The 20,695-nt window shown below is 45.4% G+C and overlaps 1 protein-coding gene across 6 annotated transcripts in view; it reads left to right on the top strand.

The window, feature by feature from the left end:
- Window positions 1–20,695, top strand: part of LOC135218361 (uncharacterized) — a 237,567-nt gene that overhangs the window by 179,845 nt on the left and 37,027 nt on the right. For 4 of the 6 annotated variants that reach the window (XM_064254601.1, XM_064254602.1, XM_064254604.1 and 1 more), the window contains one exon: window positions 4,198–4,394. The exons of 1 other annotated variant lie outside the window; for it this stretch is intronic. In XM_064254601.1, the coding sequence (XP_064110671.1) occupies window positions 4,198–4,394 (197 nt within the window). The remainder of the gene's footprint in view (window positions 1–4,197; window positions 4,395–20,695) is intronic. One more of the 6 variants, XM_064254606.1, reaches the window with a different exon arrangement.

Genomic DNA, 20,695 nt, shown 5'->3' with positions numbered 1-20,695 from the left:
TAAATGATTGAATATTACTAGTGTTTTAGATATTTTGCTTACCCAAAAATACCAATATATATATATATATATACATAATATATATATATACATATATATACATATATATATATATATATATATATATATATATATATATATATATATATATATATATATATATATATATATATACTATGTATATATATATGTATATATATATATATATATATATATATATATATATATATATATATTTATTTATTTATTTATTTATTTATTTATTACATTTTTATTTTTTCTATTCTGGTACGAATACATAACTAAAAGGAATGCAGGTGAAACTTTTCTTTTTGCATAAAATGAAATAACATATATCATGCATCAATAGATACGGATATATAAAAACTATAAAAGTAAATATAAAATAAATGCAGAATACTCACTCGTAATCCTGACTCTTCATACTATTCTTGTTTTTTCCCTCCTCCATTGAAGAGTCTTGCATTTTTTCCCTCTCGACATGACGAGGTACAGGTGGAGGAGGGAGATGTGCGCCCTTACTGCTGATGGGCCGCCGCCCTTCGGCGGCCCCATGCACCTTCCACTGTCGGTTCCTCAGGCACACTCCAATAGAAGACCGCATTGAGGTATTTACGGTCACACTCCCCGAACCTGCAAAGAGCTATTTTGCAGGTGCGACAGAAGAACCGGGTGTCTCTCCTGCTGCCATTCATATGGCACACCTGGCACTGTTTCTGCCTGCGCCCTTGTAGGAGCTCCAGTGTGTGATCCCCTGGCTGCAGCTGACACACAGGGTCCGCTATTCGACAAGAAGTCATGTGGCGGGGCTGGCAGCAGGGGCGGCGGCAGCAGCAGGGGCGTCGGCAGTAGGGGTGTCGGCAGCAGGGGTGTCGGCAGCAGCGGTAGGAGCAGGACAACCGAAGTTTGCCCTTCTAATATCTGCCCTTTCCTCTAGGGGCAGATCTACAGCTCGGGGCAGGGGGGCAGTGATGGAAGGCCACTCATCGGGATTAAAGTGGATGAGGGCATTCCCGGCTACCTCGAGGAACTGGATGTGGGACAACCTCCGGAGATCGGGACTGTAGTACCCACAGTACAGGATGTAGGCATTTTGGAGGGCCAACTGAAGAATGTATTTGAGGAGCTTCTGTGTCCACCTCCTGGTTCTCCTGGCAAAGAGATAATACTGGATGAGTTGATCAAAGAGATCAACTCCTCCCATGTGCCTATTGTAGTGCCCAATGACGGTAGGCCGCTCGACACGAAACTCCTCATACATAACTCGGCCCTGCCGACGTGTCTTTTTCAGCTGTACGATCTCCTCTTGGATGGGTTCATGACTCGTCGTAATCATGGGGACGAGTCGGACCCCCTTCCAACAGATGACGAAGACAGCTCCCTTCCGCCGCCACTCTGTCTCTCCTCTTTGCAGATGTTGCGGATGGCTAGCGAACCTCTTGAGGACATGCGGGGCCCCACACACAAACCAAAGGGTACCACTGACGTGCACACCTGCTTCATACAGTTCCTGGGCCAGGGATACCGAGTTATAATAATTATCCATAAACAGGTGGTATCCCTGGTTACAGAAACGATCCACAAGACTAAAAACAGTTTCACGCATCGTGGAGAAGACCCCGGAATACACTGAGAAGTCCATGACGTATCCAGTGTTGGACTCGGTAATTAAAAAAACTTTCACTCCATATTTCTTCGGCTTCTTGGGGTTATACACTTTAATGCTAAGACGTCCTTTGTAAGGCAACATCCTCTCATCCAAAGAAAGGTTCCTTCCAGGAACCACAAGAATTTTGCACCGTTCACGAATGTACTCCAACACTGGGTGGACTAAAATGAGGCGATCGGGGTTATTTCGGGGTATGGCCCTTTGGTTGAAGGCGTTGAAATACCTGTCCAACGCCAGGAAACTATCACGGGGCATAACGCCAGGCACATTGGGCATACTTAAAAAAAAATTCCGCCTCCAATATTGCCTGACGTCGGCAGCAGGCATCATATAAAAAAAAATGTGGAGCCCCAAAAAATGCGCCATGTCCGTGAGGTTGCAGCCCTGCCAGTGATACGACAATGTCGTGCGTAGTTCATCACGGCAGTACCGAGCGTAGTCCGCCGTCTCTGCTACCAGGTACTCCAGCAATTCCCGTGTAAGGAACAGCTGAATGAACCCCAGAGCAGTGAAAAGAACAGGTACGGTGAGCCCAGGTGCTGCCGTGAATGGTTGCATGTTAGCTGGGGTGGGGTCCTCCGTCCACCCTTTGTCGCTCTCGGACGACCAACCTTCACCTTGGCTGGCGTGACGCTCCGACCTTCTGGTTTCGCACACGAAACCCCTCACTGGCCCATCTCCATCACTTAGGCCTTCGCTTTCTGTATCGTCATCGGCGACAAAACTAGACGACCCTATATCCTCCTCCTCCTCCTCCTCCTCCTCCTCCTCCTCCTCAGATTCACCCTCATAAGCACTAAAACCACTAAATTCGAGCTCACTTTCGGGATGTGAGCCTCGAACGGACATTGGGGGCAAATATTCATCATCACTGACATCAGGAGTGATGTCCTCATCACTAGATGACCAACCGCCATCAAAATGAGGACATGTGACATGCTCCAGATCGAGCTCCGATAAGTAAGCATCAATGTCCCTTGGTTGGAGGCCCCCCAAATGCCTACAAATGCCACTAAGGACACCCCAATGCTTCCTAGGGGTTACTAAAGGCACACGAGACACACGTTGTGGTCCTAGAACACTTTCACCCACATGAGGCTGCATGGAACGGCGTTGAGGCGCGAGGTTATCTTGGGTGCTTGGTCCCTCGCCAGCATCCAAGTCTAAAATACGTCTCACATGATCCCTTCCGATGGGTAAAACGTGCCTTTTGCACTCCATACGTCGTTGAGACATCTCTATGTATGTCCTGTACCACCACAAATATTCACACTCTCGCACAAGTTCGGCAAAACACGATTGCAGCAAAAGATCGCTCTCGGACGATGCGTCGCTGATGCTGGCTGATGCGAGAAGGAGGCATTTCGTGCATGCGCACCTGGGTCACGCATGTAAACAAAACAACAGCTTGATCCGTGAACTCCCGGCATCCCCCAAGGCGCGTGATTCAAAAGTTTTCGGCTGGTAGGCCTATAAGTATTTTTCCGCGAATTTTTAAACAAACTTTTCTATATCGACGTACGATATGTCCAATCGGCACCCAACAGACAATTTATATCAACGTAAAATACGTCCAATCGGCGTTTAACGGTTAATAGAACGTTATTACTATAAGTATACTGTAAATTATTTTTGTCTTCATAAAAATCTGTGCTTATGTTGCTATGCAAAAAAAAAAAGCGAGTTAGTGATAATTTAAAATGCTTTTGACTTCGATACTATGAGAAAATGGCTTATCTTATGTATACAGTACAGGGGTAACTTGATTAGTTGTCAGATGTTTTGTAAGACAGATTTATTTAATTAGTATTAAAGATTTATTTAATTTTTATTAAATATTTTATAGATATTTTGCTCTTTACAATAATAGTATTAATATTTTTAAGTTAGAAAATGACTGTTCTAAGCATTTTGGGGGCATTTATACTTAAGAGTAACAGTTGTAAAAGGGTACTAATCTAAGATGTCTTAAGGAGTTTTAGGATGATGGTTTGGGTTGTATTTTTGTCTGAAATAATAATAATTTTTTTAGTGTGAAAATTCAAGGTATATTTTTGTTTGAACTATCAAATTAAGCAGTGAAATGTTAAAATACAGTTATAAGCATTTTAGTTTATGGGGTACTGGGTATTTGGCAGTTATAAGCCAGTTATAAGCATTTTTAGAGGGCATTTTTGCATTTCTGTGGATTTTTCATTTCCGCAGTAGGTTCTGGAACCTATTCCCTTGTAAAATTGGGGTACACTGTATGTATAAATTAACAAAGCTTGTAATTTGATTATGTTGGTTGAGGTGATTTGTCAGTTGGTAAAGGTGGGCTCAGTGAGGACTAGAAGCCATTCATTACCTGGTCCTTAGATCTGGTCATGGCATTTTTTTTTTTTTTTTGGTTTCAACTCTTACTAGAGGTATTGTTAATTTTCATATAATTGTTAACTTTATTGTATTTATTTTTCCCCTTTGGTATTGATTTTCTGTCCCCATAACATATATGTGCTATTCCACAGCTGTTTTATCCTGTCCAGAGAAATGGCCTTCACTATTTAGAGGAACTTAGAATTGGTCTACAGAGAGATCTTAGTGCAGACACCATTATGTGTTTGTTGAGTGGAACTTATGTCCTTAAAATTCTAGGGCGAACTGATTGGTGGACTTCAATGACAGTGCAGAGTCGGCAGTTTCTTATCAATATTTTAAAGGCAAGGTATGGGAACTGAATTTTACTAATGCATATGAAGTACACCACTGTTATGCATATAAACAGTTTTATGAAAATAAAAGTGTTTTTCAGCCATGTAAGATTTATTTCTTTATTATGTTTGTTAAGTATGTTGAGTGGTTTTCTATAATTAAATGTTACAAAGAAATGTTTGTAGGAATTTTATATCATTCACTGTTAGTTTTCTGGCTGTTGAAGTAGTGTTAATTTAAAATTTTAAATACTGCCTGCTTCTTTTAACCCAACCCTATAAATTTACATATGCCCAATCTTGTGGTCGACAGTTCCCAGACTCAGAAAGAACTGTATCTGGTGATGAAAGTGGTAACAAATAATTCTGTCTGTCTGCTAAACAACAACTTGCTATCTCCCAAATGCTATCTCCCAAAAATTAGTAATTTTGTGCCTTATTTTTTCAAACTTACCCTCCATCATTTCTTGATCTGTGACTACTTGGCACAGGTACAACAAATGCTGAAATTGGAACAGTTATTAATGAATGCTCTTAATACGTACCCTCGACTCTTTGGACGTTGGGGGTAAGACAGCGAGTGTTTTGGTAATCATTCTTCTCTTGTCAATAAAATTGGTTGGTTGTATAGATAAGTGCTCAGAAATTTTGGTTTGTTTTTCTTGGTTTATGAATTTGATCATCTTGATTTTGGGTTCTATTTGGCAATATATATTCTTCTCAGTCTTCCCTATCGAAATCTATTAGATTTTGGAAGGTAAGTGGTTGTAGGACCAGATTTGGTTAATGGAAGTACGTATACAATACTCATGAAATAATTTTCTGGGCTCAGCTCGTGTCGCTGCGCGAAATATCCTTTAATCTATTATTTCTAGGGTAATGTACTAACACATACCAGAGAATAAATAAAATAAAGAAAAAGGTCAGTATAACTGACTCGCTCACCTCCAAGAGGGTGTCGGTATGAACACTAGGCGAGTGAGACCACTACCACGAGCCAAATGCCAATAGAAATCTCCCACTACAAAAACCCTCCATGAGGGGAGCCGACCCACAGAGTGAGCAGCTCGTACTACTACTACTCCATCCCATGCTGCCGACTGCTGCGCCTCTGGTGGCCATCCTTTTCAGTTAGCGCCAAGGAGTCACACGTGCTAATTTTCTCTGTGTGTTTTTTTTGTGCCCTTTCGTTGGATTTATCTATAATGGAGCGTGCATCGCAGCAGCTAAGTTAAGTACTCAGTATTTATGGTTAGTTAGTTTTTTCCGGCCCTGAGACAGTATTTGCCGTTTTTTAGGTATAAATACGAACTCTGGGTCGGAAGCATGGCAGCATGGTTCTGCCTCGTGTGGGTTCGTTCTTGGTCTCCCATACCTAGAACATCCCCTTATCTATGTACGCTCTATATTAGTTATCCGTTTTATTTAGGGTACTGTCTACTCAGGTTTGTCATGCATGCATGTCTTTTACCTTATGTAGGCTTCTTCTATCCAGACCCTAGTCCCGGCTCTTAGTATCGGCCTCTGACTAGCTTTGAGTGGTAGGACTTGCCTTCGGGTTTAGTCGTACACTCCTGGATTTTTTCTCCTACTATATTGCTTTCTTTCTTTTATTTTTATTTAATTATACTATGTATTTTGTTATGGTTAGGTTTGTTAGGCGTCTGGCTTAGCCTAGGTCCTGGCTCATTGAGCCTATACTACCGCTCATCAGTTCGGTTGCTTCCCTATAGCATCTCTCTGATCAGTTGGTTTTGGCCCAGTGGGCCTATATGCTACTGCTTTTCAGTTCAGTTGCTTCCCGATAGCATCTCTCTGATCAGTTGATTTGCCCTAGGCTTAGTTGTCTTGTTTTGGTCTTACCGCCTCGTGGTCACTACGTGATCACGAGACAGCCAGACGCCTGCCCTCCAGTCACCTTCCCCCCCCTCCCGCTCTTCATAGAGTCGGGGGAGGGTGGGTCGGTCTGCCCATGCTCGCTCCACATACCCGAGCCTGCCTCCCTCTCTCTCCCCCAGGCGGAGGGGCTAGGGAGACGGGACAGACCCAGACTGGACTCGACCTCTCCGGCTTCTCGGTCCTGCCGGGTGGTAAAACGTGTTTGGGGGGTAACTGGCCTTTCCCCCATCCGTTGCTACCTTGTCACTCCGTGCTAGCTCGAGCCTGTATGTCTTCTCGCTCTTTCCCACCTTACTAGGGCTCCTTTCCTGACCGGAGTCCTGCATCCAGCGGAAAGATGTTAGTCCACCCAGTAGAGTGGACCGGAACATACAGTGGGTCCCTGCTAACCTTACCGTATTGCTGAGTTACTACACTCCGCTACGCACTGGACTTGGTCCGGTTCGTTTGAGTTTTAGGTTTAAGTGTTATTAGATTAACTATAAGTTTATCTTAAGTACCTTAAACCATCCCCCCCCCCTTACATGTCTTACCGGATCTCTCCGGGATTATAGCCTATTCAGGCGAAGCAGGGAGGGGTTATGCCCATTTTTTTCCGAGCTCCGGCATGCAACGGAGTTCTTCTGTCCTTTAGCCTGTAAGTGATATTCTTTAAGATACTCATGTGTCTTCCCACTTACAGGCCACCAACTGTGAGCATCCGGGATGCGCCGCCACACTTCAGGACCCATGTGGACACGAAGTTTGCCGGTCCCCATGCTCCTATGCGCGACTCCGCACGGGGACATCCAGGTCTGGTACCATGAGACGTGTACCATATGTTTACGATCTGGTGAGCCAGCTTTTAGACGGGGTAAGTATTCCATCTCCGGTAGCTGCTCCGCTTCTGTTTTAGTGCTTAAGTTTTCATCATTCACTTTAACTTAAGGCATCTAAGTTTAAGTTATACTTTAAGTTTTAGTTTTAAGTGATTCTTAAATCTAATCTACGCCCTCTCTTCCAGGCCCCGGCAGTGAGGGATACCGCACTGGCAACCCTGCGGGCCTGGGTCGGCGGTTTTGGGAAGAACGCCGCCAAGGGTATGCCCTACATCCTAGAGAAACGGTTTGGCGGTATTGATCTTCCCCGGAGCAAGGCGACAGGATACGTCGACCCAGTAGAGGCGGCCCCGACTATCGCCTTCATCCAACAACAGCTGGCTGGCCATCCATTAACTGCACCAAGACCAGGATATCTCCACGGACGTCGCGACTTTAGATATTAATTGTGGAACCTATGGTAGGTGTAGACGACCTGTTGGTCGAGGTAGGTAAGGTGGACACCCAAGGGTCACCCTTGGGCGTAACTGTTTCTTCTACTCCTGCAACCTCTCCATCCTTCCAAGGCTTTACAGGTGATGAATTGGTTATGACTCCTCCTGACGCTTCTCGGGTTAGACCTAAGGTCAAGGGTCAAGCAGTGAAATCCTTGTACTAAGACGTCGTCGTCGTCTAAGAAGACGACTTCGGCTTCATCCTCCTCGCGTAAGTCTCCGGCTGGGAATCCCGGAGCAGACAGGTCTAAAGCTTCTAGCTCCGGCTCTAAGTCCTCGAGGAGTAAATCCTCCAGAGAGAGATCTCGCACTCCGGCAGAGTCACCAGTTCCGCTACCCTTGGTTCCGATTCAGAGCCACCCCTCCACCTCCGCAGCAGCTCCGGCTTTGGACCCCAATGCTGGCCTGTTGCAACAGGTGGGCGACCTGGTTGGGTCCCTAAAGAGTAGCATGGAACAAATGATCTCTCGATTGTCGGATAGGATTACTTCCCAAGACTCCATTATAGCCGGACTGAGAGAAGCCCCTCTAGCCTCTCCTCCACTTTCCAATACAAGTGGATCTCAGCTTCCTCCGTATGACTCGCTACCTCCGTTCTCGATGAACAACCCATGGAGAGTAGCGTCATACGCCCCCTTCCAAGACGGTCTCATTTCTATACCGGAATTTGGAACTCGAAGGATAGAGGACTTCGAGTTCTACCCGGAAGACCTCCAGCCTCCGTTCATAGGCTACGCAAGGCTCACACCTTCAGCCATGGTTCGGGATGATAGGGTACCAAAGGAGACAGTCCTCTATTCACGAGACCAGGCTCAGAGAGAATGGCTCAGGTGTTTAGAGGACATGGATTGTTTTCTAATACCAAGATACAACCTTTTAAGAGTCCCTTTACCATTTTCACAATGGATGAGAGTACCCCGCTCCCGTTCCTGACAAAGATCGCGAGGTCTACCATCCCAGCGGCCCAGAAGGGGGAACCCATGCCTCAATTGAAGGAAGCAGATCCCACATCTCCGTTACTCCCCTCAGCCGGAGAATTGTGGAAGACTTGCCGAACACCTTCTCAGCTGGCAAACTCAAACCGGACTGTGCTATGGAGCAGTTTGGTGAAAAGCTACCAGGCTCCCAGATAGCCTTATTCAGGCTGAATTTGACGCGAAATCGCGATTAGCCAGATCAATTAACTCTATGGCTATGACCGAGGTAGCAACCCATAGCCTATGGCTCAGGAACCCGCTTTTTAAGCTCATGACCAAATCCCTGACTCAAACGGTACAGTCAGATATGTTTGAGTTTGCCACTGCTAGAACGAATTGTAGGAAACATGTCCTATCAAGAGGCAACCATTCGGCATGAGCCGAATAGGTTACTCTCGTCTAACATCTGGGGAGCAGATCTCTTCCCAGAAGCTATGGTGAAGGAAGTCCAGTCAGAGGCTACGAGGCTGAACCAGAGCCCTTAAGGGACCCGTTGGGGGCCCTTACGGCTAAGATAGGGCCAAGACTAAAAACAGCTAAAGGTAAGGGGCAGAGGAAACCCAGGCGTTTCCAACCTTACCAGAAAAAGCAGCCACGCTTTCCTCAGCAAGTTCCAGCGGTGCCCTTAGTGCAAACAGCCCAACCTTCCACTTCTAAAGCTCAATCACAGCCAATTTGTATGTGATATCCCCTCAGCCTCAGCCCTCCACCTCTTACGCCATCTCTCCAGCTTACAATCAAGCCTTCGAGAGTCAAGCTTCACAGAAGTATGACCGCTCGGGTAAGGGAGGCAGAGGTAAGCGTTCCTTTCGTGGGAGAGGATCGGGAGGCCCCTTTAATAGGGGAAAGCACTTTCAGAGGAGGCCGAGGCGGTTACCAGAACCAATGAAGAACTTCAGGTAAGGATGGGAGGCTGTTTCACTTTCGCCACCGTGGAAACTTCAGCAAATGGGCTCAGAGCGTAGTGTCAAAAGGCCTGGGTTGGAAGCTGGTTGAACGAACCCACCTCCATCCAAGACCTTTCCGTCACTTCCTTCCAAGAATTGACAGAGTACGCGGGGGACCTCCTTCAGAAAGGAGCTATAGCGAGAGTCCAAGAGATTAAAATTTCAAGGTCGCTTGTTCAGCGTGCCAAGAAAGGCTCACAAAAAAGAAGGGTAATCTTAGACTTGTCCCGCTTAAACTTAGGCCATCCGCTGCGACAAGTTCAAGATGCTCACGATCTCGCAGGTGCGGACCTTACTTTCCCCGTGGGGCCGGTCACCACCTCTATCGATCTTACAGACGCCTACTATCATATTCCCTATTGCAAGACACTTCCGGTCCGTATCTGGGTTTCAAGATAGGAGACCAGACATTCTCCTTCAAGGTAGTTCCTTCGGACTCAACGTGGCACCAGGGTGTTCACGAAGCTAGCGGAAGTGGTAGTGCAACACTCAGGACAGGGATTATGGTAGTAGCGTATCTCGACGATTGGTTGATCTGGGCTTCAACAGTCGAGGAATGCAACAGAGCTACACTGAAAGTGATTCAGTTCCTGGAATAATCTAGGCTTCAAGATAAACAGGACCAAGTCAAGACTCACTCCAGAGTCAAACTTTCAGTGGCTGGGCATTCAATGGAATCTATCCTCCATACTCTGTCGATTCCATCAACCAAAAGGAAAGAAATAGCGAAGTCAGTCAAGCAATTTCTAAGTCACAAACTGGCGTCAAGAAGGACTCAGGAAAGGATCCTGGGTTCTCTCCAGTTTGCATCAGTGACGAACGTCTTAATGAAAGCCAAACTGAAAGACCTAACCAGAATCTGGCGCTCACGAGAGCAAATGTCAGGTCCAGGGACAAACTATCCTCAGTCCCTCTGATTCTAAAGAATCGACTTCGGCCGTGGGCGAAAGTCAAGAATTTGTCAGTGTCAGTACCCCTTCAGTTCCCTCCACCAGGGATCACCATCCACACAGACGCGTCCTTAAGCGGGTTGGGGAGGGTGTATTCCCAGGTCAAAAAGGTTCAAGGAACTTGGTCACCTCAGTTCCGTCAGTTCCATATAAACGTACTGGAGGCAATGGCAGTGTTCTTGACTCTAAAAAGGTTGCGCCCACCAAAGTACTCCCACATAAAGCTAGTCCTGGACAGCGCAGTGGTAGTAATTATTGTATAAAAAAACAGAGGAGGCTCCAAGTCACGTCATCTAAATCATGTCATGGTAGCCATCTTCTCCCTGGCAGACAAGTTCAGTTGGCATCTCTCCTCCACTCACATAGCTGGAGTGAGAAACGTCATAGCAGACGCGCTATCCCGATCAGTGCCCCTAGAGTCGGAATGGTCACTGGGACAACAGTTTCGTTCCAATGGATCCTTCAAAGAGTTCCAGGGCTACAGGTGGATCTCTTCGCATCTCAAGCGAACCACAAACTGCCGTGTTATGTAGCCCCCAACCTGGACCCTCTGGCCTATGCCACGGACGCCCTGGCTCTAGACTGGAACAACTGGAAGAAGATTTATGTCTTCCCTCCAGTGAATCTTCTCATGAAAGTTTTAAACAAACTCAGGACATTCAAGGGTCAAGTGGCTCTAGTAGCCCCAGACTGGCCGAAGAGCAATTGGTATCCCCTAATTCTGGAACTGGGCCTTCGTCCTCTTCGGATCCCCAATCCCAGGCTCTCCCAGTCAGTACAAACGAAGACTGTGTTCGCTTCCTCAGGGATTCTCAAAACCCTAACTTTATGGATTTCATGAAGTTTGCGGCAAAAAGAGATGCGAATATTGACCCTCAGAACATTCTCTTCTTGGAATCCGATAAAAGGGATTCAACTTTGAGACAGTATGATGCTGCTGTCAAAAAGTTAGCAATCTTCCTGAGGGAATCAGATATTAGAATCATGACAGTTAATTCAGCTATATCCTTTTTCAGATCCTTATTTGAAAAAGGTTTAGCAGCTAGCACGATTACGACAAACAAGTCAGCCTTAAAAAGATATTTCAATTTGGGTTCAACATAGACTTGACGGATTCCTACTTCTCGTCTATTCCTAAGGCATGTGCTAGGCTTAGACCTTCTGTAAGGCCTACGTCAGTTTCATGGTTCTTAAACGACGTTCTAAAACTGGCTTCAGAAAACCGATAATGACACATGCTCGTTTATAATGCTCTTAAGAAAAAACCCAAACCCTATTTTTATTAAGCTTAGCTTCAGGAGCAAGAATTTCAGAACTGTCGCTTTATCCAGAGATCCGGATCATATTCAATTCCTTCCCACAGGGGAAGTCCTACTTTCTCCGGAACGTAGCTTTTTAGCAAAGAATGAAGATCCTTTGATGAGGTGGGAACCTTGGAAGGTACTACCCCTTCCACAAGATGTATCTCTTTGCCCAGTTTCAACCTTACGAGCCTTTCTGTCCAGGACCTCCTCATCCTCATCGGGTCCCCTCTTTAAGAGGGAAAAAGGTGGAACTTTATCCATTAAAGGCATCAGGCAACAAATCCTGTACTTTATTAAGCAAGCCAATCCTGACTCTTTCCCGAAAGCACATGATGTCAGGGCAGTAGCCACTCAATTAATTATTTCCAACATATGAACTTCGATGAGTTGAAAAAGTATACCGGATGGAAATCGCCGACAGTGTTCAAACGTCATTACCTTAAGTCCTTGGAAGCTCTGAAATTTTCAGCTGTAGCAGCGGGTAACGTAGTTTTTCCCCTGACCTCTAGCTAATCTGTAGTAGAAGATTCAGTCCTCCTTTCTACCTGCCTCACCCAACAGTTCGTCTATTCCTGCCTTGTTCATTTACATTCACCTTGTGTCTTAGCTGCTTTTATGATGGTGTAGTGGGTGCCCCTTATTTTTTTTGAATGAGGGACTAGGGCACTCACAGATGATTATAGATATTGATCTCATGGATGTTACCCCCTTATTTTTATGCTAGGGGATACATCTTATTTATAATGGTTACGGGTTTTGTATATTAAGTCATATACATTCCTTTATATATTATCATTGTTGATTATTTTGTTCATTTGATTATATTAATTGCTATAATATTTTTGATACATGCCTTTACACAGATACCATTTTGATACATGTAAGCCAATTTACCTCTGTATATATGTCAAATTACCTTATGTTTAAGAACATGATTAGAATTAAGTGTAATTAAGCATATTATATTTTTGTATCACTGTGTATATGTATCTTTTTAGCAATTATATTCTTTTTATATTTATTTTTTCTTTTATTTGAGACCTATTCTGATTTATTTTATTACTTTTGTTTACAATCTTGTGCTATTTCTCTGGTACTATTTCGCGCAGCGACACGAGCTGAGCCCAGAAAAGGGATTTTGAAACCGTAAGGAAAAATTCATTTCTGGGCGATTGGCTCGTGTCGCCAGCGAAATCCCACCCTACCCATCCCTTCGCCCAAGATTGTCATGCTAACTTCAGGATGGCCACCAGAGGCGCAGCAGTCGGCAGCATGGGATGGAGTAGTAGTAGTACGAGCTGCTCACTCTGTGGGTCGGCTCCCCTCATGGAGGGTTTTTGTAGTGGGAGATTTCTATTGGCATTTGGCTCGTGGTAGTGGTCTCACTCGCCTAGTGTTTCATACCGACACCCTCTTGGAGGGTGAGCGAGTCAGTTATACTGACCTTTTTTTCTTTTTATTTTATTTATTCTCTGGTATGTGTTTAGTACATTTACCCTAGAAATAATAGATTAAAGGATATTTCGCTGGCGACACGAGCCAAATCGCCCAGAAATAGATTTTTCCTTACGTCAAAATCCCTTTTAATTGATCATCGAGGGGTTGGTGATTTGTGATTCAGGCAACTGTTGTGATCATTGCAAGGCATGGTCTTTGGAGGAGATAGAGAAGATGATAAATTGCTGAATTAGAAGAGAGGACGGACTTAGAGAGTAAAGAGAACAGCTAGTCTTGGATCTAGGTCTTCTTTAGAATTAACATTGGTCAAGAAGATAGATTAGTGTATAAATTCTTGTGCAGTGGATACAGATCCTTCTTTGCCCACAATGGCAGCTGAGGGTAGTAGATTGGATTTAATGCTGCCCAATATTCTTTTGGTTTAATCTAGAATTGAATTTTGTGTAACAATTTGAGTCTTTTGCATCGAATATGTCTAGTCCTTTGGCCACTCTGCAGATGTAGCCTTGCCTGTCACCATAGCGCCTCCTGCCAACTGTTCTGGTAGTCCCAGGCCTTTCCAGACAAGGACTTAACATCCCTCTCTGTCTCCTGCCTTTGCTTCCAGTTCTCCTTGGAAAGAGTTAGATTACGGCCGCATAATGACAGGTATGGTAGGTCTAGATCTTGTGTTTAACCCCTTTGTCCCATGGTTATTCTAGCAATTCATCTGTAGTGAGTGCTGCCATTGTGCCTGCAGCTGTTGCTAGGAGCCCTGAGTCTGCAGATAGGATATCAGGTAGCAAGCGTTTGCACCAGTTCTCCCGTTAAATCACCAATGGTTCAAGTTTTGACAAGGCCACTGATATGTCCATGCCCAGGCTTTTGTGGCTTTTATGGACTGCCTTTCAAGCTTAGGCTAAGCGTGGCAGATATTCATAGTATTTGCCTATGAATTGTTTAGTTTCCACCAGATGATTAGGGCCAAGGAAGGTGTTAAGCCCATGTACAAATCCTCATATGTAGTTGAATCTGCACAAGGTGTTGTCGAATAATGGGTAGATATGGTCCAGAGAGAAATCCGTGAATCTGGAGAACTCTGATATGAGGGCCCACTATCTATCTATCTATCTATCTATATATATATATATTATATATATATATATATATATATATATATATATATATATATATATATGTATGTATGTGTATGTATGTATGTATGTATGTATGTATGTGTATGGGTATATATATATATATATATATATATATATATATATATATATATATATATATATATATATATATATATATATATATGCACACACACACTACATATATAGTGAGCCCCCATATCCCATGGGGGATGAGTACCACAACCCCCACAAATAGCTAAAATCCACAAATACTTAAAACCCTTCTAAAAATGCTTAGAACTACCTATTTTGATAGTTCAAACACAAAACAACCTTATTAAAGTGCTTATACCAGAGTATTTTAATAGTTTTATCACAAAATGTGCATTTAGTCACAAAAATTTAGGAAAATACAGTAATTTGTGAAAATTTCTTAGTGACTGGTATGCAAAGAAAGTCCTGTAATTTAGGCCTTGACCAAAATGGTTGGAGTGCTTAGGCCACCTGTTTTTGTTAGGTAATTTTTGATGATAATAATAATAACAATAATAATATCAGCAACATTAATAATAATAATAGTAAAAATTATAATATTAATAATAACAATAATAATAAGATAATAGTAAAAAAGATAAAAATAATAGGCCTGATTTCCTAGTTTGAATCCTAGAAACGGGCAGAAGTGTCTTGCTGCTGGAACATGATAATAGGCATCTGTAAGATCTATGGAGGTAGTGACGGCCCCACGGGAAAGTAAGGTCCTCACCTGTGAAACAGTCAGCATCCGGAACTTGTCGCAACGAATGAATAAGTTCATGACGGGACAGTCTAGATTATTTCTTCGCTTTGTTTGAGCCTTTCTTTGGCACGCTGAACAAGCGACCTTGAAATTTTAAATGCTTGACTCTTGACACTACTCCTTTTTGAAGGAGTTCCTGAGAGTACTCTACCAATTCCGCTGTTGGTTGCTGATAAAAGGTGTTGGATGGAGAAGGACCTTTGGACACAATGCTTTGGGCCCATTTGCTGAACCTCCAATGGTGACGAAAGAGGAACAGTCTCCCTCCTACCTGAGGATCCTCACTAGTTTGAGGGAGGGCGTGCACCATGTCCTCCTCGTGAACCCTTGCCTCGGTTGGAGGCTCTTCCGCCGCCCCGTTGACGGAAGGCGCCTCTAGCTCTGCTACCCCTGCCAAACCTGTTGAAGGGCTGAAAGGACTGGCTTTCAAACACTGGGTTGTAGGCAGGGGAGACAGTGTAGGAGGTCAAAGCCTGTGCCCGTTGCGGCGATTGTGTAAGCAGCACAAACTGCTGTTGTGGCTGCGACTTAGAAGTTGAAGGTTGCGGTACTTTTGATACTGGAACCGCTTGTACTAGAGTCTGCTGTTGAGGAGCCTGGAAAGGCTGGAATTTCCTAGGCTTCTTTTTGGACTTGGGATTTGAAGCAGCGGACTCCAGTTTCTGTTTGGAGACCAGTCCCCAGCGAACCCTTAGACTCTGGTTAAACCTGACTGCCTCGCAGTGAACTTCGTTTACTACAGAGGCCGGGAAGAGGTCAGGGCCCCAAATGGATGAGGCTAAAAGCTTGTTAGGCTCATGGTGGATCGTGGCCTCCACCAGTACATGTTTCCTGCAATTTTGTCTAGCTATGACGAAATCATACAAGTCACATTGCATCGAGTACAAAAGTGACTTGGCAATGATCTTGAATAACGGCTCTTCTCCGTAGATTAGAGCCGATACTTCTGTCATAACTAGCGAGTTGAGGGACCTGCGCAGCCTCATCCTGGCGTCATACTCAGTCTGGATGAGGTTGTCTGACAGCCTGGGCAATCTCTCGCTGAATAGAGTGATGGCGCAGTCCGGTTTCAGCTTACCCACCGAAAAGGTGGCCGGAAGATCTACCCAGTGGTCATCAGTTCCGGGGAGGAGGAGGGAAGTCGGTTCTGTCTCCCGGAGCTGGGGCATGGGTTCGTCCTTCATCGCAGCTTGTAGCGTCAATTCTGCCACCTTCAATGTGAACGGGATGGGTGTCTCCTCGTCCACGGTGAAGATCATGAAGGGGCTCTTAAATGCAGTAACCTTGGTATTGATACACTGCCACTCCTCCAGGTTACGCAACCATGCCTGCTGCGCCTGATCCCGAGAAAGAATTACAGTCTCTTTCGGGACCTTGTCTTCCCTTCTCATAGCTGTTTCTGTGAGGCGGACATAGCCTATGAAAGGGGGCTGTAATCCTTGCGGATGGAACTCGAAGTCCTCAATCCTTCGAGTTCCGCAGCCCTCGATCGTCAGCATGCCGTCCACATAAGGAGCATAAGAAGCCACCCTCCAAGGGTTGTTCGGGGTAAAGGCAGGAAGGGTAGACGAGTCGGCATCCGCAAGCTCTGAGCTGCCAGGCCGGACTGTGGAAGTCCTGTCAAAGCGTTTTCCCGGAGACCTGCAATGAGGTTCTTCTGGGTAACCAATCTGTCCGAGATAGCCCGGATAGACAGCCCTGACTCCTCTAGAGAAGATGAGAGTTGCACGAACATCTCTTGAAACTTGGATTGTACCAAGTTCCCAACCATGCTACCCATCTGCTGCATAATATTGGCCGAAATATTTGCAGAGAAGGTGTCTGGGTCAAAGGGGAAAGGTTCTACCTTCTCCTTAGGAGTCCTGGGTCTGGCTCTTTTTGAGGTGAATGCCTCAGGGTCGGAGGGGAAGGGCTGAGCCCTCTGCTAAGAAGACTTAGACCTCGACCCTTTAGAGTAAGAAGTCAGCTTAGCCTTGCCAGCTCCAGGATGGCGAGCCGGAGACTTACAGGCAAGGCTCGTACCTGACTTCTTCGACAGGGACTTCTGCAGCGTTTTAAAGTCTCGCTTGCCTTTGACTTTAGGGATCGCCAAGGAGGACTTCGGTCTGACCAACTGAAGTCCCCCGGTGAATCCCTGGAAAGAGGTTGAAGTAGAAGGAGAAGAAGCTCTAGATGGGCTCAAGGAAAGCCCTTGAGCCCCTACAGTACCTGCCTCATTCACATTCTTACCTGTGCCCATGCCTTCCACATTCATGGGCTCGAGGTCTAGGTCCAGGGCAGCTACTTCTTTCGTGACCTCCTGCGTAGCAGCCTCCTCTGAGGGCTGAGAAACCTCCTCCTGGATGGAAGCGATCAGGGGAGCCACCACTTCGGGGTCCACATACGAGGTACTCTTCCCGCCGGGGAAGATAAGAGTGGCCATCTCCTTGGATAGGATGTAGGGTTGGCCCTTGGTGACGTTGCGGCCAAACCCACCAACCCAGGCCTTCAGGGTGGCAATAGCAGTCTCTCGGATTGCTTGGGCGCCCTGAAAGAGAGGGTTAGTATTAATACTTAAGATTACTTAGATTAACTGTAACTTAACTTAATGGGCATATCAAAGAATATAGCTGTCATTGGTACTCATTGTATTACTGTGCAGACTTTGAAACTTGGTCTAAGAGTTCGTAGCATATTAGGCAACTCTCATGGTGCCATACCAGGGACTTGTTGAAGCGGATCGCGCAGGTGGCGTGGGTCCGGCAGACCTCGTGCCCACAGGGGTCGTGCAGCACAGCATTACAGCCCGACTCCATACAATGGGTGACCTGCAAGTGAAATGATACATGAGTATCACCACTAACGTTACGGACTAAGTCTGTGATATTTATATGTCATAACGCCGGAGTGTTCCGGTGTTAATAAGTAACAAGGCTCAGTCTCTACCTGCTCTTTGGACGTTTATTGTGGTGAGTCGTCCGACAGGATCGGTAGGACAGCTTGAAACAGTGTGTCTCCGGCGATGCCGGAGAACAATGTAGTTACTGAATCAGGATGAGCATCTAATCCATACGCCGGAGCGAGGAGTAGTCCGAACAAACACCGGGTGAGGAGCAGGAGGAGACCAACACTAAACGGCGAAGTACGATAACTCCGCCATCGAATAACTTAAAAACTAGGATAAGTTGGTGGATATCCCTAGCGGGGTAGCGGGGACTCCGCCAAACTTAAACTAAAGATAATGGATGTCATATGTGTAATATCATGCATGCAATAAGCGTACTCTTGTAGGGAGGTCGGAACCTCCCTAGTAGTTCACCAACCTAGGGCGGACCTGGCTGCGCCGGGGTCCTTAATCTGCCGGAGCGGGAGGGGACGGTGACTAGTGGTAGGAGAATGCGACCCGAGAGCCAAGCCCAACCGAGCCTGGTGGCCAACCGAGGCTCGGCCGAGCAGGGCTCCCCCCTACTCTACTGGGGAGAGCGGCAGGGAGCCGACCCGCTAATGGAGAGCACTCCAGCTACCTCCCCTGTCCCCCTCGAGAGAGGGAGGGATGGGAGGATGCTGGCATTGGCTGCCTGAGACAGCGTGAGCGAACGTACGTCCCCCCAAGATGGGGGGAGAGGGGCTGGAAGGGCCGACGCGGGGTGGCTCATACGCGGTCCCCTGGAACTCTCTCGGCCGGGTGATCAGCCACGCGGTGAGAAAGGCCAGGCGATCTAAGGAGGCGTATAGGCCAACCAAAGCCGTCTCAAGGAACATGTGATATACAAAATAAACATCCTATCCAACCCCGGGGAAAAAGAAGAAAAAATTTAGATGGTAGAGACAGAGTAATGTCCTGGAGAAGCTGGGTCGAGCCAACCGAGAAGGATGGACGAGCCTGGCGACTCCGGGCAGCTAGCCTATATGCCGTGACGAAAAAACACGGGGCAGGTGGCCAGGGTGGCTCGAGGACAAGGGAGAAGAACTAGAGTTTTTTGGAAAGGGTGCCTAACGAAGGGGTAACCTGACAACTAAAATAAACATGCATGCATGAAATTCTAGGCTGAAAGGAACGACGTAGGCTACGAACTGAGTGCGAGCTCGGATAACATACCCCATGTGGATAAAAGAACAAAACGTCAATAAATGCATCATTGAAATCAAAGGAATGTACTGCTAAACAAGAATTGAGCCCAAAGGTACAGAGGACCGAATGGGGCACGAAACAAAGTAACACGTGGGAGCGAGCCGAGGATGGCGGCGTGGGGACGGTGCCGCATGGGACGCCGTCCATAAAAACCTAAATAATTCGGTTAAACGTGCCCAAGGCAGTCCCTAAATGGTGTCAAACATTAATAGCAGTACATAACTTGGGTGCAGTAGAAGCTTGACGTTCCATGACGAATAATAAGGAATTCCACGGAAAACACAACACAGAGCAGAAAAAACACGTGCGGTGTGGGTCGTGCTATCGAAAGGAATGACGTCAGAGGTGCTAGCCGTAACGGTAGCGGGTAGTGGGCCTTAGATCGGCTCCTCTGTAGATGTGGGATATTGAAGTAGGATGAATCTAAATGGCAAAGGACCTCTGGTAGTGGTTTCACTCACCCCAGAAACCATACCGACACCTTAAAATAAGGTGAGCGAGCCAGAATACTCTGGCATTTCCATATTAGCTTTATTCTCTGGTATTATAGCAATATTTATACCTTAGAAATGTGTGCTAAAGGGACATTTCACTGGGCGACACAGGCCCTTGCCCAGAAATAGATTTTTCCTTCGTCAAAATCCCTTAAAAAGTAATAAAGTACAGGCAGTCCCCGGGTTACGACGGCTCCGGCTTACGACGTTCCGAGGTTACGACGCTTTTTCTTAAATATTCATTGAAAAATCCGCCCTGGGTTACGACGTTTTTTCCTACGTTACGACGCTGACGCTTCTGACGCTCCGAGTTAACGATGCTTTTAAAAAACGCATACTATGATAAAAATCCTTTATAGTTTAGCACAGTATATTAATAAAAATAAATTTCCGGTTAGATTACAAAAAAAATTTTGAGGTTATGATGATTTTCGACACTTTTTATGTCGTATTTTTCTATGTTTTTTAGTGACGCCTCATATGCGGAACTAGTTTCCGAGCGAATGAATACTAGCTTGGATGCGCAAAGTTTATAACAGTCCAAAAGCGCAAATAATGAAAAAATCATTGCTTGTTTCTAGTAATAATAACAAAACTAAGTTTCTGGTTAGATTACAACGCAAATTCCAAGCATCCAAAGAGAGACATTATCCAGTAATTTTTGATCAGAGAGAGAGAGAGAGAGAGAGAGAGAGGACGAGAGAGAGAGAGAGAGAGAGAGAGAGAGAGAGAGAGAGAGGTGTCTTCCGACGCTCCGAGTTAACGATGCTTTTAAAAAACGCATACTATGATAAAAATCCTTTATAGTTTAGCACAGTATATTAATAAAAATAAGTTTCTGGTTAGATTACAACAAAAATTTTGAGGTTATGATGATTTTCGATGCTTTTTATGTCGTATTTTTCTATGTTTTTTAGTGACGCCTCATATGCGGAACTAGTTTCTGAGC

This window comes from Macrobrachium nipponense, chromosome 9, assembly GCF_015104395.2.
Source record: "Macrobrachium nipponense isolate FS-2020 chromosome 9, ASM1510439v2, whole genome shotgun sequence".
Taxonomy (NCBI): Eukaryota; Metazoa; Arthropoda; class Malacostraca; order Decapoda; family Palaemonidae; genus Macrobrachium; species Macrobrachium nipponense.
Note: the sequence above shows the minus strand (reverse complement) of the source record. Positions and strands in the feature narration are given on the sequence as shown.